At 41.6% G+C, this 20668-nt stretch overlaps 1 protein-coding gene across 8 annotated transcripts in view; it reads left to right on the top strand.

Moving 5' to 3' along the window:
* Nucleotides 1-20668, top strand: part of IL1R1 (interleukin 1 receptor type 1) — an 83499-nt gene that overhangs the window by 47710 nt on the left and 15121 nt on the right. For 7 of the 8 annotated variants that reach the window (XM_061155868.1, XM_061155864.1, XM_061155870.1 and 4 more), the window contains exons 3-8: nucleotides 2957-3058; nucleotides 8311-8377; nucleotides 15521-15755; nucleotides 15862-16051; nucleotides 16940-17108; nucleotides 20153-20218. In XM_061155868.1, coding sequence (XP_061011851.1) covers nucleotides 8317-8377; nucleotides 15521-15755; nucleotides 15862-16051; nucleotides 16940-17108; nucleotides 20153-20218 — 721 coding nt within the window. In that variant the 5' untranslated portion in view covers nucleotides 2957-3058; nucleotides 8311-8316. The remainder of the gene's footprint in view (nucleotides 1-2956; nucleotides 3059-8310; nucleotides 8378-15520; nucleotides 15756-15861; nucleotides 16052-16939; nucleotides 17109-20152; nucleotides 20219-20668) is intronic. The other variant, XM_061155865.1, reaches the window with a different exon arrangement.

The following is a 20668-nucleotide window of genomic DNA, read 5'->3' as shown; positions in this document are numbered from 1 at the left end:
CTCAGCAAGGATCTGCATGTTCTGGGCACTTTCTGCCTCTCTAAGCTTTGCCGCCTTGCACCTCAACTCTGACTTATGGTCAGGAACGTGATGAATCTCCCCTGTGCTCACCCCCCATGAGGCTCACCACATGCCCCGGGCAGCTGTCCGCATCATGGTGTGACTCTGTGGACATGCCCACTCTCCTTGCTGGCTGGTGAGCTCCTTAAGCCCCTGGGTCAGTATTTCTAGTCTTGTTTCCAGGACCAGGCATAGACATAGTCACACAGTTGTTGTTTGATTATGTCTGACTTTTTGCGACCCCATGGACTGTAGCACGCCAGGCTCCCCTGTCCTCCACTGTCCTCTGGAGTTTGCACAAACTCATTGTCCATTGAGTCAGTGATGCTATCTAACCCTCTCATCTTCTGCTTCCCCCTTTTCCTCCTGCCCTCAGTCTTCCCCAGCTTCAGGATCTTTTCTAATGAATCGGCTCTTCACATCAGGTGGCCAAAGTATTGGCGCTTCAAATTTAGCATCAGTTTAGTTCAGTTCAGTTGCTCAGTCGTGTCCGATTCTTTGCGACCCCATGAATCGCAGCATGCCAGGCCTCCCTGTCCATCACCAACTCCCGGAGTCCACTCAAACCCATGTCCATTGAGTCGGTGATGCCATCCAGCCATCTCATCCTCTGTTGTCCCCTTCTCCTCCTGCCCTCAATCTTTCCCAGCATCTGGGTCTTTTCAAATGAGTCAGCTCTTCGCATCAGGTGGCCAAAGTATTGGAGTTTCAGCTTCAGCGTCAGTCCTTCCAACGAACACCTAGGACTGATCTCCTTTAGGATGGACTGGTTGGATCTCCTTGCAGTCCAAGGGACTCTCAAGAGTCTTCTCCAACACCACAGTTCAAAAGCATCAATTCTTTGGTGCTTAGCTTTCTTTATAGTCCAACTCTCCTTCCAATGAATATTCAGGGTTGATTTCCTTCATGATTGACTGGCTGGATCTCCTTGCAGTCCAAGGGACTCTTAAGAGTCTTTTCCAGGACCACAGTTCAAAAGTATCAATTCTTTGTTGCTCAGACTTCTTTATGGCCCAACTCTCACATCTGTGCATGACTATTGGAAAAATCATAGCTTTGACTATACAAACGTTTGTTGGCAAGTGATATCTCTGCTTTTTAATATGCTGTCTAGATTGGTCATAGCTTTCCTTCCAAGGCATGTGGTAGATCTTCAGTATACAGTCATTGATTCAGCAGTGAATGAGTAAACAAATGAACGGATACCTCAAAATAATTTTACCAGAACTTATATCTGTCATCAGAACATGAGATGACTGATAACAGTTAACTCAGAGTGACCATTTGCGAGACAGTGTTCCAAGCCCTTCACATGTGGTAGCTCATTTAATCCCCACAATAGTCCTTTAAGGACAAATACTGTTAGCATGGTTCCAGTTTTATCCAAAGGGGGAACTGAGACACAGAGGCTGAGCTTCTATCCAGTGTGGGTATGTGGGATGTATCTTGTGATCACATGTGAAAGTGAAGGGGAAGTGTTAGTCACTTCGTCATGTCTGACTCTTTGTGACCCCATGGACTATAGCCCTCCAGGCTCCTCTGTCCATGGGACTCTGCAGGCAAGAATACTGGAATGGGCTGCCATTTCCTTCTCCAGGGGATCTTCCTGCACATGTGGCTGATGCCTAAATTGTGAACGTCTTGAAGAGCAGGTTCTCATTTTATATTTCACTTGATTTATTTTGAATTTTTAAGTTAAATTTTATTTATTTTTGGCCACGCTGAGAGGCATGTGGGGTCCCTGGTTCCCCGACCAAGGATTGAACCTGTGCTCCTTGTGTTGGAAGCACAGTCTTCACCACTGGACAACCAGGGAAGTCCCTATTTTGAATTTTTAAAATTATTTTGCCTCTGGCATCCCATTCTGCCTGGCATACAACAAAACACGAATGTCACTGAGGGATTTTCTGACTTGGCCAGCCTTTCACGGACTCTCAGGGTGAAAGGTAGTCTGGTTTGGCTTTGCTCTTGGAATTTTTGTGTCACTTTGGGGCATCAGGGGGATTTTGTTAATTTTGCTTGGGAGCATGTTTAGTGTGGCCTTGGATGGTGCATCTTTACCTGCTTCTTCTCCACTGTGCTTGCTTCCTGGGTTGTTTGACTCAACCCCATCCCATGGTCTGAAGCTGATCCCCTGACCCTAGGGTCCTGGGGATGGCAGGGATTCATCAGGGGACAGAAAGTCCCCTGTGGAGGGGAAGGGGGTGTCTCCACCTCCTCCTTTTTCCCAGAACAGTTCCAGGACAGGTGAAGTAAACCCTGGACCCCTGGGGCTGGTCTCCTGTGTTTTATGTATGTGTAGCTGTGCATTCTCAGTTGCTAAGTCTTGTCTGACTCTTCTGCCATCCCAGGCACTGTAGCCCTCCAGGTTCCTCTGTCTGTGGAATTTCCCAGGCAAGAATACAGGAATGAGTTGCCAGTCCCTTCTCCAGGGATCTTGTTGACCCCAGGATAGAACCCATGTCTCTTGCATCTCCTGCACTGGCAGGCAGATTCTTTACCACTGAGCCACCTGGGAAGTGTTTTATGTATCTGAAAGGATACAAAGGGCTCTGAAGTCATCATCACTTGTATAGACGAGGAAACTGAATGAGGAGGAGTTGTGTCCAAGATCACACTGGTCTTGGACTTGTTGTTATTAAACGTTGCTTGCCCACAATTCATTTGGAGATGTATCTTCAGACACACACACTGTGAATTCAGCTTGGCACCTTCCTTGTCTTCTCTGCCTACTCATCGAGCAAGCTGGAGCTTGTAACTAACAGCTGGCAGAATTCAGTTGATTTTTTGATGTCTTTATCTCATTTTTAATAAACAAATGTGGGTTATGGATTGGCCTGGAACAGGTAATTGGGAAATGTATTAACCCTTTATTTTCTTCCTCTGTATTGTAAAGATTTAAAACACACTTCCTCGGGGTGACAGAAAGAGTTAATAAGCCAGACGGCAGGACGTCAAAGCCTCCTATCTCATTTGATAATCTGAGTACTGTTTAAAGGTAAATAATGATGACAATATTGTTAATCTCGATTGTTTTGGGAGAAGGCTTATTTATGTGAATAAAATGTCAGAATTACAGGATATTTAAGGAATGTGGCCTTACTGCTCTGAGGTAGGTTTCAAGGCTTGAACCAGGTAAAGAAATCATTTTCCTCATGCTGAGGGTAAGTGGAGGAGAATGGGAATGGAGGTGTTTCTCAGGCTTGGACGCGTGCATGTGTGTGTGTGTGTGTGTGTGTGTGTGTGTGCAGTCACTCAGTCATGTCTGACTCTTAGTGACCCCGAGCACTGTAGCCCGCCAGGCTCCTCTGTCCGTGGGATTTTCCAAGGCAAGAATACTGGAGTGCATTGCCATTTCTTACTCCAAGGGATCTTCCCAACCCAGGGATTAAACCCAAATCCTGCGTTGGCAGGCAGACTCTTCACCACTGTGCCACCTGAGACAAGGCTGGTCTCTCATGCTTAGAATGCCTTTTATTCCCTGCGTTCGCAGGCACACCTCAGAGATGCTGAGGTTGGGTTCTAGATCACCACAATAAAGCAAGTCACACAAATTTTTTGTTTCATAGCACATGTAAAAGTTTACACTATACTGCAGTCTGTTAAATGAGCAATAAAAAGGTGATGTATGTACCTTGACTAGAAAATACTTTATTGCTCAGAAAGTGCTGACCATCATCGAGCCTTCAGTGAGTTACAGCCTTTTTGCTGGTGGAGGGTCTGATCTGCTCTCAATGTTGATGGCTACTGACTGATCACAGGAGTGGTTGCCGAAGACTGGGATGGCCGTGACAATTTTTTAAAATAAGACAACAGTGAAGTTTGCCACATTGATTCTTCCTCTCACTTGAACACCTAGAGGCCATTGTAGGGTTATTAGTTGGCCTGATTTCAATATTGTTGTGTCTCCGGGAACAGGGAGGCCAGAGGAGAGCATTGAGGGACTGCCAGTTGATGGAGATGTCAGAACACACAGAATATTTGTCAGTTAAGTTTGCTGTCTTTTATGGACATGGTTCGTGGTAACCCCAAAACCAATTACAGTAGTAACATCAAAGGTCACTGATGAGCATAAACATAATAGAAATAAAAAGGTTTGAAATGTTGTGAGAATCACCAAAGTGTGACACAGACATGAAAGGAGCAAATGGTGTTGGAAAAGTGGTGCCAAGAGATGGGACCAACGAGGGGTTGCCACAAACCTTGAATTTGTTTTAAAAAAACGAAACACAACATTTGTGAAGCGCAGTAAAGTGAAGTGCAATAAAATAAGGTGTGCCTGTATTTTAAAAGCACATTGTAACATTTTTATACATTTTAATACCACTTTTAAAAATTCATTTTTAATTGGAGGATAATTGCGTTTTAATGTTGTGTTGGATTCTGCCATGCATCAACATGAATCAGTCATAAGTGCACATATGTCCCCTCCCTATGGGGCCTCCTCCCACCTCTCACCCCATCCCAACCCTCTAGGTTGTCTCAGAGCCCCAGTTTGAGTTCCCTGTGTCATACACCAAATTCCCACTAGCTATCTGTTTCACAAACAGTAATGTATATGTTTCCCTGCTACTCTCAATTTGTCTCACCCTCCCTTCCCCCTTAAATAGAATATTTTTCAGCTAATATTCTAATGATTTCATATTATTAGAATCTGGGTTTGTGATGTCTTAGTTAAAATATTTTGTGTTACTTGTGGTTTGCAAGTAACTTATGGCTACAGAAAAAATGTAGGCAAGTCTCATCTACTGTAAAACTAAAAGGACAGATTTTTCCCCAAAGCATGAGATTATATGGTCTGCCCTGGACACTGCCCCCAAGGTTGGGTATAGAGGACAGCTATTTCTTTAGTTCATTTTCTCACTCATTCTGTGAGCACTTACCGTGGGCTTCTGAATTCCCGGCTCAGCACAGTGCTGGATACAGCGATAGGGAAGCTGTGGTTCCTGTCCCCATGGGGCTTCCTGTCCTGGGGTAATGGCCGTGACATGTGTTATTACATTCATGCTGGTGGCTGTGGGGGCCCAGGGGAGGAAGGAATAGCCAGGCAAGTGTTCTGGGGGCTCCCTGGGGTGGTGGGAGGAGGGTGACCCTGGCTGAGACTGGATGGATTGGGAGGCACCTTGGGAGGTGCAGGGCAGAGCCAAGGGCTCCAGGGCTGGAGCACCGGGCAAGGTGAAGGCTGACAGCGGATGGGTGGGGGGACAGGGAGGCGGAGGCTTGAGTCTGAAGGGAGCAGTCAGAGCCTCCACACGAAGGAGCCCTGTGCTCAGGGCTGTGGACTGTTTGGGGCACACTGGGGAGCCGGCGCAGGTGTTTTGACTTGATCATTTGGTAATGTCTGGTTCAACCAGTTTGGTAATCCCTGGAGATCGACTGGTTAGTGCTGGCGAGAGCAGCTCTGGGGTGGCAGGCATCTCTCATTGGGAGGTGTGTGTGTGTGTGTGTGTGTGCGCGTGCACGTGCACGTGTGTGCAAGCTGTGTGTGTGCGCACGCACGTGCATGCAGAGTGTGTGTGTGTGTGTGTGTGTGTGCACATGCATGTGGCAGAGTTGTCCCTATCACTGAGGTGGGGAGCGCGGTTGGTGGGGAGAATAAATCTGGTCTGAGGCCTGTGGAATATGAGGAATTCATAGGTTGTTGGATAAATTTGTACATTAGGGGCCTCCTTAGTGGCTCAGTAAAGAATCTGCCTGCAATGCAGGAGACCCAGGTTCAATCCCTGGGTCAGGAAGATCCCCTGGAGAAGGATATGGCAACCCACTCCAGGATTCTTGCCTGGGAAATCCCATGGACAGAGGAGTCTGGTGAGCTATAGTCCTTGGGGTCACGAAAAGTCAGATATGACTGAGTGAATTAACACTTTTCTCACTTTCATAAATTCATTGGAAGCATGAGATTGGAGTTTGGTGCACATAATTGCAATCCCACCCCCACCCCCTGCCGCCGCCTCAGGAGTACGGAACAGGAATATTCCGAAAGGAAAGGGGCCATACTGAACATTACTTCATGTGGGCTTGAGTAGTTTAGAAAGGTAGGCAAAAGGAGCATTTTTTTTTTCCTTTTTCAATTCCAATTGATATTATTTTAGTGGTGTTTAATGGATAAAGCCCTGGGCATGTCTTCCTCCTGGCATCAGTCAAATGCTTGACCTGATTATGCCCCCTGCCATATGGATAAAATGTTATGAAATTAAAATCACAGGTTACCAGGGGCTTCCCTGGTGGCTCAGTCTGTAAAGAATCTGCCTGCAGTGCAGGAAACCTGGGTTCTGTCCCTGGGTCAGGAAGATCCCTTGGAGGAAGAAATGACAACCCACTCCAGTATTGCTGCCCGACAGATTCCATGGACAGAGGAGCCTAGTGGGCTACAGTCCACAAGGTCACAAGAGTTGCACACGACTTCGTGACTGAACCACCACCAGGACCTCGGTTTAATACATAGCCCAATGGCTGATCAATACCTGTTGTAGCTGCTGCTCTGTTGGTGTGGCTTCTAAACTATGCAGAGGGGCTGTGGAGGTTTTATTTTTTTGTGGTAAGATTAATACATGTTTATTGTAGAAATTTTAAATTGAAAGCTCTAGCAAGCCTCAGAAAAGGAGAAGACAACCAATCATAAGAACCAACCCAATTAAACGAAGCAACAGACAAAGGATTAATCTCAAAAATATACAAGCAACTCCTGCAGCTCAATTCCAGAAAAATAAATGACCCAGTAAAAAAATGGGCCAAAGAACTAAACAGACATTTCTCCAAAGAAGACATACAGATGGCTAACAAACACATGAAAAGATGCTCAACATCACTCATTATCAGAGAAATGCAAATCAAAACCACAATGAGGTACCATTACACACCAGTCAGGATGGCTGCTATCCAAAAGTCTACAAGCAATAAATGCTGGAGAGGGTGTGGAGAAAAGGGAACCCTCTTACACTGTTGGTGGGAATGCAAACTAGTACAGCCGCTATGGAGAACAGCGTGGAGATTTCTTAAAAAACTGGAAATAGAACTGCCGTATGACCCAGCAATCCCACTCCTGGGCATACACACTGAGGAGACCAGGTCTGAAAGAGACACGTGCACCCCAATGTTCATTGCAGCACTGTTTATAATAGCCAGGACATGGAAGCAACCTAGATGCCCATCAGCAGACGAATGGATAAGGAAGCTGTGGTACATATACACAATGGAATATTACTCAGCCATTAAAAAGAATTCATTTGAATCAGTTCCAATGAGATGGATGAGACTGGAGCCCATTATACAGAGTGAAGTAAGCCAGAAAGATAAAGAACATTACAGTATACTAATGCATATATATGGAATTTAGAAAGATGATAACACTAACCCTACATGCAAAACAGAAAAAGAGACACAGATGTACAGAACAGAATTTTGGACTCTGTGGAAGAAGGTGAGGGTGGGATGTTTCGAGAGAACAGCATCGAAACATGTATATTATCTAGGGTGAAACAGATCACCAGCCCAGGCTGGATGCATGAGACAAGTGCTCAGGGCTGGTGCACTGGGAAGACCCAGAGGAATTGGGTGGAGAGGGAGGTGGGAGGGGGGATCGGGATGGGGAATACTTGTAAATCCATGGCTGATTCATGTCAATGTATGACAAAAACCACTACAATATTGTAAAGTAATTAGCCTCCAACTAATAAAAATAAATGAAAAAACAACAACAACAAAAAAAGAACCAACCCAATTGTAATATATTGTTATTATTTCTTTTGGTCTTTCTGGTTCATTTCTATGCAGCTGTGCTATTTCATCCAAAGGGTTTAATGTCATACATTATAAAGGGAAGGTGTGACCTTTAGCAGGATATGGAAGTTTGGGGCTTTGCACATGGGTCCTGACAGTGGCTATGTTCTAGGTGAGGAATAGATCCATATAAGTAGAGGCAAGATGCTTTATGGTCTAGTGAGGAGTCTACTTGGGGTGTAGCATAGGTTGGATTTTGGGGAAATTTAAATGGAAATGAATGACGGCACAGATGATGGAAGTTTTGTTCATCTTAAATTGTGTGAGCTTGTCCCCAATTCTGTTAAAAGTCTTCATCCTCCTTTTACCCATCTTGCATCACAAAGCATGATCACATAAACGATGTAGGGACACTAGCCCATCAGTGTGACTTGGGGGTGAGGGTGAAGCCAGGTGGGGAGTCAATGTATGTAGCTTTAGAGATTTGGGGGGAATAGTTACTTTAAAATTTTTGTTTGTTTGTTTTTCCAGGAGAATATGAAAGTATTACTCAGGCTTCTTTGTGTCATCACTTTACTGATTCCTTCTCTGGAGGCCGGTGAGTAAAGCATTTCCTTGTGTTCCTGTCCGCTAAGAAAATCTGTTATGTAGAATACCTGTGGTACCTTCCTTAACAGCATCATTTTTCTTACCTGTGTCTGTGGATTTCCAGGTCACAGAACTGTATCGCTGGACGCCCTTTCAACATCTTTACTTTTCATTCTCTCATTTGTCCATTGGGAAGCTGAAGCCCAGGGAGGTTAGGAGCCCATGGTCATGAGGCTATTTCAGAGCAAGAGCTGTAATCCATGCCACAAATGTCTAGTCCAGGTCTCTCCCCACTTTGTTGCTGCTTAAAGAGTGTAATCCGGGGGCTCCTGGTTTTCATTTGGAAGAAGTGTAAAATGCAGTCTTTGTGAACCCACAGCTGACAGTTCTTTATTGTCTCCATTTATTCATCTTCACTCTTCCCCTCTCCCTCTCTTACTGCAAATGCATTTAGCCCTACTATGTGCCAGGCACTGCTACTGGGACTACAACCATGAGTGATCCAGACAGAAATATCTGTCTGCATGGGGTTTACATTCCAGTCATGGACAGAGACAATGCCTTAGATAAGTAAATATATATTATGTTATATGTTGGTAAGTATAGAGAGAAAAAAAAGCAGGAAAAGGAAGGTATAAAGTTTTGGGGTTGGGGTGGGCAGAAGGTTACATTTTTTTTTTATAGTGTGGCCAGAAAAGATCTCATCAAGAAGTTGACTTGACCCTGAAGAAGGGGGTGGAGGGAGCTGTATAGACCAGGTTGGGGTGGAGAAATATTCTAGGCAGCCTGTGCCAAGGTCCTGAGGCCAGGAGTACTGGCATACTCCAGGAACTGAAATCTGCTGTGGCTGGAACAGAGTGAAAGGTGAGGGGTCTGACTTGAATGAAGGGGGTTGGGGGAGGGTTGGCCATGTAGAGAATTTAGTGACCTTTCTAAAGATCTTGGCTTGTACTCTGAAATGGGAAGACTGTGTAGGTTTCCTGTTTAAACCTAGAGAGGTGATTTTTTTTTTTTTGGTTGCACTCTGTGGCTTGTGGGAACTTAGTTCCCCAACCAAGGACCGAACCTAGGCCCTCCACAGTGAAAGTGTGGAGTCCTAACTACTGGACTGCCAGGAAATTTCTATATTTTACAGGCTCATCCTGGTTCTTATACTGTGAACAGGCCATTGGGAGGCAAAGGAAGAAAATAGGCCAGTTAGGAGGTGGTTACAGTGGTTCAGGCAAGCTATGAAGGTAAGCTATTCAAGGGTGACAAGGAGAATTGAGTTGTCAGAGTCTGGATATGCTTTGACGACAGAGCCAAGAGGATTTTCAGACAGAGTGGATGTGGATGTGAGGGACAGAGGGTTTTAGCCTGAGCACATGCAAAGTGGAGTTGCTGTTGATGAGAGGGGGGATGGTCACGTGGGCAGACTGGACATGTTAAGGTGGTTGTTCTTGTTCAGTTGCTAAGTTATGTCCGACTCTTTGTGACCCCATGGACTGCAGCACGCCGGGCTTCCCTGTTCCTTCATCATCTCCCAGAATTTGCTCAAACTTATGTCCATCGAGTCGGTGATGCTATCTAACCATTTCATTCTCTGCCACCCTCTTCTCCCCTTGTCCTCAATCTTTCCCAGCATCAGGGGCTTATCCCATGAGTTGGCTCTTCACATCATGAGGCTGAAGTATTGATCTTCAGCTTCAGCATCAGTTCTTCCAATGAATATTCAGGGTGGGGTTCCTTTAGGACTGACTGTGTTTTATCTCCTTGCTATCCACGGGACTCTCAAGAGTCTTCTCCAGCACCACAATAGCTGTCCATTAGATGTCTATATAGTGATTTGATTAAGCAGTCTGGAGCTAGAGATTGGAGGGATAAAGTTGAAGACCTTGGCAAGCAGGTGGTATTAGAACTCTGAGACTCGATGGGGAGTGACGGTGGTTAGAAAAGAACAGAGCGTCAAGGAGTGAACCCCACAGCTCTCCAAGAATGGGTGGTCAGGCTCCCACTCATCCAAGAGCCAGTGACGGACTGGACCGAAGTGTAGGAGGAGAACCAAATGTAGGAGGCTTCCTGGAAGCCAAGTGAAGAACCTGTTAAGGATGAGAATAGCATGTGTCCGGTGCAATGGATGGCATCACTGACTCAATGGAAATGAATCTGAGCAAACTCTGGGAGGTAGTGAAGGACAGAGAGGCCTGGCGTGCTGCAGTCCGTGGGGTCGCAAAGAGTCAGACACGACTGGGTGACTGAGCAACAGCAGCAGTGCAGATGTGTTAAGTGAGCGGATATCTGAAAGCCATTGATTTAGCAGCTTAAAAGCCATAGGTGACCTTGGTCAGAACAGTTTTGGTGGAGCTGTGGGGCAAACCCCAGATAAATAGGAGAGTGTGTTGAACTGAGTTCTTCAGGCTTACTCTTTTATCACTGTTAATTGTTGTTGCTACTGCTATTCCTAGGAGTGAAATACTTAGCAGTCCTGGCTCAATGCAGGTATCTTGCTGAGTGCCTTAGCCACTTTTGTTTCAATACTGTTTTTAAGCAGCTTTAAAGGAGGTTATAATAGACTCACAATAAACCACACGTTTAAGGTATACAATTTGATGTGTTGGCATATATATCCACCTGTGAAACCATCACAATCCCAGATAATATTGAAATGAGTATAAATTGGTTTAGAGAGATTGGACTACTTAGCAATACTGAGTCTTCTGATCAAAGAATGAAGTATAGACATCTTCATTGTCTTTGATCTCTTAACATTTATTTAAATAAATTTAATCTTTATAAATTTATTTTGTAATTTTCATTGGATTGGTCTGATGCATCTTTTGTCAGATTTATCCTTAATTACTCATATCTATTGAGGCTATTATAAAAGGTATTTTCAAAAATTCAGTTTCTAATTGTTTTTGATAATATATACTCATTCCTGTTTGCATATTCATATTATATCCTACAAGTGAGGAACCCCTCTAGATCTTTTGTAGATTTCCTTGCATATTAAAGATTTCATAGCATATTCTACATAGATAATCACATCATGTGCAAATAGACATTTTATTTTCTCCTTCAATCTTAATGCCATTTCTTTTTCTTGCCCTAATACACTAATTAGGTCTTCGAACACAATGTTGAATAAAAGTGGTTAGAGTGGACATTCTTACCTTCTTGCTCATCTTATATATGATAGCTATAAGTGTTTTATAGCTGTCCTCTATTAGGTTTAGGAAGTTCCCACCTATTTCTAGTTTTGTTTGTTGCTGTTTTTCTTGGATAAGAACCCAACTTTGCATTCCTAGCATGTTATGTACCTCACAATTTACTGTCGGTTTTTAATATACTGTAGGATTTGATTTGCTGAGATGTTTAAAAAAATTTTGAATCATATTCTATGATGAAGACTAGTTATGGTTTTTCTGTAATGTCTTTGGTTTGGGAATTAGAATAATACTTATTTCATAGAGTGAATTGGGAAGTGTTTCTGGCTCTTCAATTTTCTGAAAGAGTTTGTGTAAAATTGGTGTTTTCATTCTATGAATATACCAGTGAAACCATCTAAGCTTGAACTTTTGTTGTTCTTGTTGTTGGGTTTTTTCCTTAAAAAAAATTTTTTTTAATTGAAAATAGTTGATTTACAATATTTTGAAAGAACTAGCTTTTGATATCTTTGATTTTTCTCGTTTGTTTTTGTTTTCTATTTCATTGATTTTTCTCTTGGAGCCATATCATTTACTGTCTTATGCTTACTTAGGTTTTAATTTTTCCTGATTTATTAAGTGGAAACAAGTTATTAATTTGAGATCTGTTTTCTTACAGAGGTATTTAATGCTATTGACTTCCTAGGTATTTTTTCCTTTGCATGACACAAGTGTTGATATGTTGTATTTTATCATTCAGATCAAAGTATTTTCTAATTTCCTCTTGTTTCTTCATTGATGCATGGGTTATTTAGAATTTTTTTTTAAGTTTTTAAACACATCAGTGAATTCCTAGATATTTTTCTGTTATTGAATTCTAATTTAATTCAGCTATCACCAGAGAACATACTTTGAACCCTTTTAAGTTTGTTAACTGTTGGGTTTGAACAAGAATATGGTTTATCTTGATAAGTTGTCTTGTGTGCAATTAAAAAGAATGTGTATTTGGTTGTTGGGTAAGATTTTCTGTAAATACTAATTATGCCAAATTGGCTGATAGTATGGTTCAAATCTTCTACATCACTGCTGATCTTCTGTCTAATTGTTCTACCCGTTCTGTCAGTTACTGTGAGTAGTGCTGAAATCTCTTGATTCTAATTGTAGGTTTCTCTATTTCTTTTAGCTGTTCTATCAGTCTTTGCTTTATGTATTTTGAAACACTGTCAGTAGGTGAATAAATGTCTGAGATTACCATATACCTCTTGACAAATGACTCCTTTGTCGTAATTAAATGACTTTTTACCCCTGGAAATATGCTTTAGTGTAAAATCTACTCTGACAATAATGTAATAACCATTCAAATCTTCTTTTAATTATCATAATATTCCCCCTCTCCACTTTTACTTTTAAGGTGTTTTTACACTTAAAGTGTGTATATGTGTGGGTTTGTGTGTATGTTAGCATATAGCAGATTTTTAAATCAAATCTGACTATCTCTGCCTTTCAGTTGGGTTACTTAGACCATGAAAAAAATGTAATATGATTATTAGTATATTTGGATTTTATTTTAGGAGTTTGTGATTTATTTTCTCCTTGTACTATTAATTCTTTGTTATCTTTTTTCTCTTTTTTTTTTTTTTTGCTGCCTTTTGGATAAATTGAGAATTTTCATGATTTATTTTATCTTCTGTGTGGGCTTATAATAACTTTAAAAAAATAGCTGCCCTAGTGTTTATGGTATCCATCTTTAACATCACTATATACCTTCAAGTGATTGTACCAGTTCACAAGTAGTATAAAAACCTAGAACACATCCACTTCTCCCTTCTCGAACTTTGCCCCACTGTTTCCATGCACATTACTCTTTCAGATGTTATACGTCTCACAATCATGGTTTTTGCTTTAAACATTTAATTATCTTTCAGTTCAGTTCAGTTGCTCAGTAGTGGCTGACTCTTTGTGACCCCATGGACTGACTGCAGCATGCCAGGCCTCCCTGTCCATCACCAGCTCCTGGAGCTTGCTCAAACTCATGTCCATCGAGTCGGTGATGCCATCCAACCGTCTCACCCTCTCTCATCCCCTTCTCCTCCTGCCTTCAATCTTTCCCAGCATCAGAGTCTTTTCCAATGAGTCAGTTCCTTGTATCAGGTGGCCAAAGTATTGGAGCTTCAGTTTCAGCATCAATCCTTCCAATGAATATTCAGGACTGATTTCCTTTTGGATTGACAAGTTTGATCTTGCAGTCCCAGGGACTCTCAAGGGTCTTCTCTAACAGCACAGTTCAAAAACATCAGTTTTTCAGTGCTCAACTTTCTTTATGGTCCATCTCTCATACCCATACATGACTACCAGAAAAACCATAGCTTTGACTATATTGACCTTTGTTGGTATAATGTCTCTGCTTTTTAATATGCTGTCTAGGTTTGTCATAGCTTTTCTTCCAAGGAGCAAGCATCTTTTAATTTCATGGCTGCAAAAATAAAGTCAATCACTGTTTCCATTGTTTCCCCATCTATTTGCCATGAAGTGATCTTTAGTTATCTTTAAAGAGATTTAAATAAAATGAAAAACTCTTTATGATTACCCATGTAGTAAACATTTCTGGGGCTATTTATTCCTTTATGTAGATTCATTTTTGTTTTCATCTGATACTATTTTTCTTTCTTTCTAAAGGACCTCCTTACATTTTTGGTAGTACAAGTGTGCTGATAATAGTTTATATATATATATATGAAAATAAATATAAAAAAGTAATATTTTAAAAGTATGAAAAAGTACTTTGCCTCTATTTCTTTATTTTGCCTCTATTTCTGCCTCTATAATTTATTCAAGCAAGATAATCAGTGAATACAAAAATAATTGAGTGAAAAATATTTATAGACTATGCACATAATCTCAAAGTACCACCTTCCAAATTGCTTATTAATTGAAAAGAGACACTATAGTTGGAAGACCTGGAGGATAAAATGTAGCTGGATGATCCAGTTTTGCGTCACTGAAAATGGAGCATGCTGACATTATGTGTTTTCTGTGATGATGGAATAGGGACGAATATTATTAACTAGGTATTATCAATTGTCTGACTTGAGTTTTACAGTGTTGCTTCTATTTCTGAAAGGTACTTTCCCTGGATGTAGAATTCTAGGTAGATGATTTTTTTTTTTTTCCATTTAGTACTTATCTTTATTCTTCTCTCTTCTGGCTTGTATTGTTTCTGGTAAGAAGGCTGCATCATTTTTGTCTTACTTGGTGTGGTTTTCTTCATGTTTCTTTGGCTTGGGGATCATTGTGACTTTGGGGTCTGTGGGTACGTCATTTTCATAAAATCCTGAAAATTTTCAACTTGTATTTCTTCAAAGGCTTTTCCTATTCCAGGAAGACAGGCCCTCTCCTGTCCTTCAGGGATTCATATTACATGAATGGAGGAATGCTCAATTCTGTAGTCCTCCAGAACTCACTCATTCTCTGGGTGCAGCTGTAATCTCTTTGGTGTCCTGCCCTCTGGTCTCTTGGTTTACCTGGATTCCCAGCTCCATCTCCTCAATTCAAGAAAGAACACTGGGTTTTGCCTGCTCTCCTCCCTGCAGTGCCACGGTTTAGAATCTCCCTCTACACAGTGATTTGGGAAGACTCTAGGGTTCCCTTCCTTTTGTGTCCTGACCTTCTGGTATTTCAGCCCTTTGTTCCCTGACATTCAATGTCTTGAACATGGTTGTTTCATATACTTTGTCCATTTTTTTTAGCTGTTCAGGTGGGAGGGCAAATTACAGTTATTCCATCTTTTTACTGAAACAGCTATACAGAGGGGATGAGAGAGGTTAAATAACTTGCTCAAGAACACAGGTAGTAAGTGACTAGAAATCTTTCAGACTTCCAAGATAATTCTCTTAACCGTCAGGTTCTTAACACTCTCCTGTATAACACAAATTAATAAATTTAGTAGCTGGTGTTTATATTTAGATATTCCATGAGGAAACGTTGACGAATTTCATACAGAAATGACTTTCCCTTTCTCCTTTTTTAAGATAAATGTGAGGAACATGAAGAGAAAATTACATTAGTTTCATCCGCACATGAAATTGATGCTCGTTCGTGTCCTCTTATCACAAGTGTGCGCAGAGAGCCTATAACTTGGTATAAAAATGACAGCACGACACCTGTGTCTACAGAAAGAGCATCTAGGATTCATCAGCACGAAGACAAGCTCTGGTTTGTTCCTGCTGAAGTGGGGGATTCGGGAGCTTACTATTGCTCAGTGAGGTAAGCAAGCGATAAACACGTTACAAACGTGTGGTGTCTGTACCTGCAATACTTCAGGACAGAAAAAAAAAAATATTTTTAATGAACCTATTTTGATTTATTTTAGAAATTCAACTTACTGCCTCAAAATTAAAATAGTTGCAGAGTTTGTGCAGCATGAACCTAACATGTGTTACAATGAAAGAACTGTGTTTACCCAGAGACTACTGACTGCGGGAGATGGACAACTTGTATGTCCTTACTTGGACTTTTTAAAAGATGAAAACAATGAGTTACCCCAAGTACAGTGGTATAAGGTAATTTTGTATTACATATGGCCTTTTACTTCTCTAGCAAATAAAACAGTTTGCTCTCATAGACAATAGGATGAATCCGCAAAGTACTTTTTCATTTGGCTGATTATTTGCTTTTGAGTGGTGAAACTTAATAGAACATTTTTAAAGTTTTATGATTGTATGCATTTAATTTGCAGCTTAACTAAAAATTTACTTTCTGTCATTTTTGTTTAATAGGGTACAGCTGAGAAAAGTATAGTGGGCACATAAGATGTTTAAAGATAAGGATGATTATAAATATAGGGTTTTTTAAAGTGACTATTTGTTATAAAGTATATTATTTCATGTTTTATTATAAATATTAAGTGGTCCTTAGATAACTTTAGTGGTTTTTGTAACTGAAAAGTGATCAGCTAGCACTGCATGGAATACATCATATTCTGGTATCTTTGATCTACCTGCCTTGTTGGAGCTTACATGGTTAATCATTTTTTAGAGGTTTAAAAATACAAAAGATCAGTGCAAAATGAAAGTATATCATTACTAAGAAACTGTAGTTAGCATTCTGTCCTCAAACATTTTTTTCTTACAAAATAGATTGGTCTCCAGTTGTCTTCAAAGTGCAAGACTCATAGGCATAAAAATGTAACATCCTGGGAATATAATTATGACTTTGCCACAAAAAAAAGCAAAATTAAAACTTCTGTGCAAGCTCCTTTCTATTTACATATACATGAATGTGTGTTCTAGTCGGTTAGTCATGTCTAACTCTTTGTGACCCCATGGACTGTAGCCCACCAGGCTCCTCTGTCCATAGTGTTTCTCAGGCAAGGATATTGGGGTGGGTTGCCCTTACATGAATATAAATATGAATAATTGGTTCTCAATGCTTCCTTTCCCCCTGTCTAGGATTGCAAGCCTCTACTTCTTGACAACGTAAACTTTGCTGGAGTAACGAATAAACTGATCATCACAAGTGTGAACACAGCACACAGTGGGCACTACACGTGTCGTGCATCGTACACACACTTGGGAAAGCAGTATCGTGTCACCCGGGCAATAAAGCTGATTACTCTGGGTGAGTCATGGCTGGAGTCCTAGGAGTTTAAATCCGGGAAGGTCCAGAGACCGTGAGTAACATCACCTTCACTGTCTACAGAGGGACTAAGTCCAAGGGAAGCTTGATGACTTGCTGGAGGACACCTGGCTTTAGCTTTTGTTGCAATGTGCTCTGTAAGTGTTTTCATTCCGGCTTCAGATGCAGTGCTGATTCAACAGATGGCATGAGCTGCGTTTTCCAGCTGAACTAGGAGTCTTGTTTTTGGGCGTGGCTAGAGACGGTTCTCTAGAGGCTTCAGGGACTCCTCTGGCTGGTACTGGGGAAAGGACAGTTCTGAGACCCCTCCCCTGGGGAGTCTGGGGGTCTAGCAGTTGTTGGAATGATAGGCCTTGAAATAAGTTACACTTTTTCAAAAAAAAAACCTTCTTATTTTGTGTTGGAGCACAGCTAATTAACAGTGTTGTGACAGTCTCAGGTACACAGCAAAGGGGCTAAGCCATACATGTTCATGGATTCATCCTCCCTCAGACCCCCATCCAGGCTGCCGCATAACACTGAGCAGAGTTCCCTGTGCCCTACAGTAGGTCCTGTCAGTTATCCCCTTTAAATATAGCGGTGTGTACATGTCCCTCCCAAACCCCTTAGCTATCCCTTCCCTGCACCCTTCCCCCCTGGTAACCATAAGTGGATTCTCTAAGTCACCACAGGGCATCTTTGATTTCCTCACTCTGCATAAGCCACTCTAAAATCAGTAAATGGCTAGTCATAGTTATAAATCAGTCAATCCACAGTATTGTGAGTACTCTGCTAGGGTCATGAGGGAAGACCACAGTGATGACAGCAAATATATATTTTATATATATTGTTGTCCATTTTAAATATAGCAGTGTGTGCATACTTAGGGATGGACATATCCATCCCTAACTATCCATTCCCTCCATCCTTCCCCTTGGTGACCATACGTTCACTTTCTAAGTCTGTAAGTCTCCTTCTGTTTTGTAAATTCCTCTGTATCATTTCTTTTAGCTTGATGGGGGGATGTCATATGATATTTCTCCTTTTCCATCTGACTGACTTCACTCACTATGACAATCTCTAGGTACATCCCTGTTGCTGAAAATGTCATTATTTCATTCTTTTTAATGGTGTGTAATATTCCATTGAATACATGTACTACAGCTTCTTTATCCATGGAATACGCTCCACTCTTGCCAAATCTTTGTTAACGCAGTTGCATAACTTCTCTAAGCCCGTTTCCTTCTCTGTAAGCAGAGTCAAGCTTCCAAGGTTGCTGTGAACTGTGTTGTTGATCAAGGGTGCTCAGCTTGTAGTCATGTGCCAGGTGCCCGGCAGCTGAGAAATGAATAGGTGCATGATAATTTTTCTTGTTAGTTATCCTGAGGCTGCTATTCACCATATTTCATATTAAAAACCATTTTAAAACAAAATAGAACAAATTCACCCTTATAAGTTACCCGGGGATGGGCAGAATGCTCAACCTTTCTCTTAATACTGGGATTTCCTAAGCTTTCAGTAATGTATGAAGAGAGTTATTCCCATGAATTTATGTTTACCACGGGGAAGAGGATGGGAAGAGGGGAGGGCTAGTTAGGAAGTTTGGGAAGGACATGTACACACTGCTATGTTTTAAATGGATAACCAGCAAGAACCTACTGCACAGCACGGGGAACGCTGCTCAATGTCACGTGGCAGCCTGGACGGGAGGGGAGTTTGGGGGAGAGTGGATCCATGTGTATGCACGGCTGCGTCCCTTTGCTGTCCGCCTGAAACCATCACAACATGGTTAATTGGCTTTACTCTAATATGAAGTAAAAAGTTAAATTTATCAAGCTGTTTACAAAAAAAAAAAAAAAAGAAGAAGAAGAAGAGTAAAGTTACTCTAACCAGGACTTTGAAAAGTTAAAGCAGTCTCTATTAGTCATTATTCTGGGACAACAGGCCTAAATAGGGGCTATCCCAGGTAAACCCAGATGATCCCTTTTCAGATAGCCATGTTTTCTCAATTCTACAATTATTTATTATTTTTTTCCAAAGCTTAATTGTGTTGTCGCAAAATCGATTCCTTGCCTACATCCTACAAGCATCAGTGACTCCTAAATTTCAGGGGTCCTGAGTCACAGCCATCCTTAGCAGCACTCCCCTGGGCGTTGTGTGTCTCCAGTTTGTGTTTCATGGGGTACTGCAGCCAGACCAGCAGACTAGATTTGAGGGAAAACAGGGTGCTACAGAATTTTAAGAATTCAAATGGGTTTTAACTACTTTCTGACATCTTTTCTGATCCCTTATGTAGAAATAATATAATCAGGGGTGGGGTTGTATTTTGTTCCTCTTCTAAAGGTGGATTTATAAATATTTATTGGGCATTTCCTATCTTCCAGGCACTTTCTAGGTATACATTAGGGAACAAGAGAGACAATATCCTGCAATGATGGAGCTAACAATTTTTTTAAGTGGCAGAATGAACACTAGGCATTCAAATTTGGAGTTTCTCAGATTTGGTCCCAGATCAACTCTTGAAGCCTATTTTCTTGAAAATAAAAGACAGATTATTTTCTGGAGACTCTTAGTATTTTTCTGCCTACTTTAATAAAGTATGCCAAAATGTGTGGCATTCTTTGATAACTGTGGCTTTCACTCTTGGGTTATTGTGAAAATTACTAAATAGACTCAAATCTAGCACTAGGTGACTTTCTGGTTAATCAAGCTCCATCCAGGGAAGCCACTTTGTTTTTCCTGATGTGCATGAAGAGATGCACTTGTCCGAAGACCCAGGGCCTGGTGATATTTGTGGTCTTTTTTTTTTTTTGGTAGCACCAAACTCTATGGGTTCAGAAGGGCTGAGGTGTTATGGTTTTGCTGTGGCCTCTGAGTCAGCCTCCTGCCTTCACAAAAATCCTGGCCTTCTGTCTCCTGCCATGTATACTTTGGCCCCTAGAGGCAGATGCTGTGTTGTATATATTAGTATTTGGTATATTTTGCCAAGTGTTGTCATCATTGGAGATTCGAATCTACAAGAGACCTTGTGGGTGTTTTTCTTTCAGAGAAATCCAGGAACACAAAACCCGAGATTGTGAGTCCAGCTAATGAGACAATGGAAGTGGTCTTGGGTAAGTGGGCTACAATTAGGATGTGCTGAAATCAGTATTTTTTTGGACTAGAGAGTAAGATAAACTGTACCTTTACTGCATACAAGCCAAGCTGGTTCCTGCATGTATCTAAAGTTAGAAAGTGGCACAGGTTGCGTCTTGTTTCTTTCTTTGGGTTTCTTGCCTCTTATGGCAAACATCTAGCCACGTCTCATTGACTCAGCGTTACTTTTCTATGGACAGTTACTGTTCATGAAGACATCAGCCGAAAAACAAGTTCAGGGACTTCCTGGTGGTGCAGTAATTAAGACTTCCCCTTACGACACAAGGGGTGTGGGTTCAATCCCTGGGGGGTGGGGGGGGGGGGGGGAAGCTAAGATCTCACCTGCCTCGTGGCCAAAGAACCAGAACATAATGCAGAAGCAATATTATAAGAAATTCAGTAAAGACTTTAAAAATGCTCTACATCAA

The sequence above is a fragment of the Dama dama genome, chromosome 11 (assembly GCF_033118175.1).
Source record: "Dama dama isolate Ldn47 chromosome 11, ASM3311817v1, whole genome shotgun sequence".
NCBI lineage: Eukaryota > Metazoa > Chordata > Mammalia > Artiodactyla > Cervidae > Dama > Dama dama.
The sequence above is the reverse complement of the archived record's forward strand: the minus strand, read 5'-3'. Positions and strand labels throughout refer to the sequence as shown.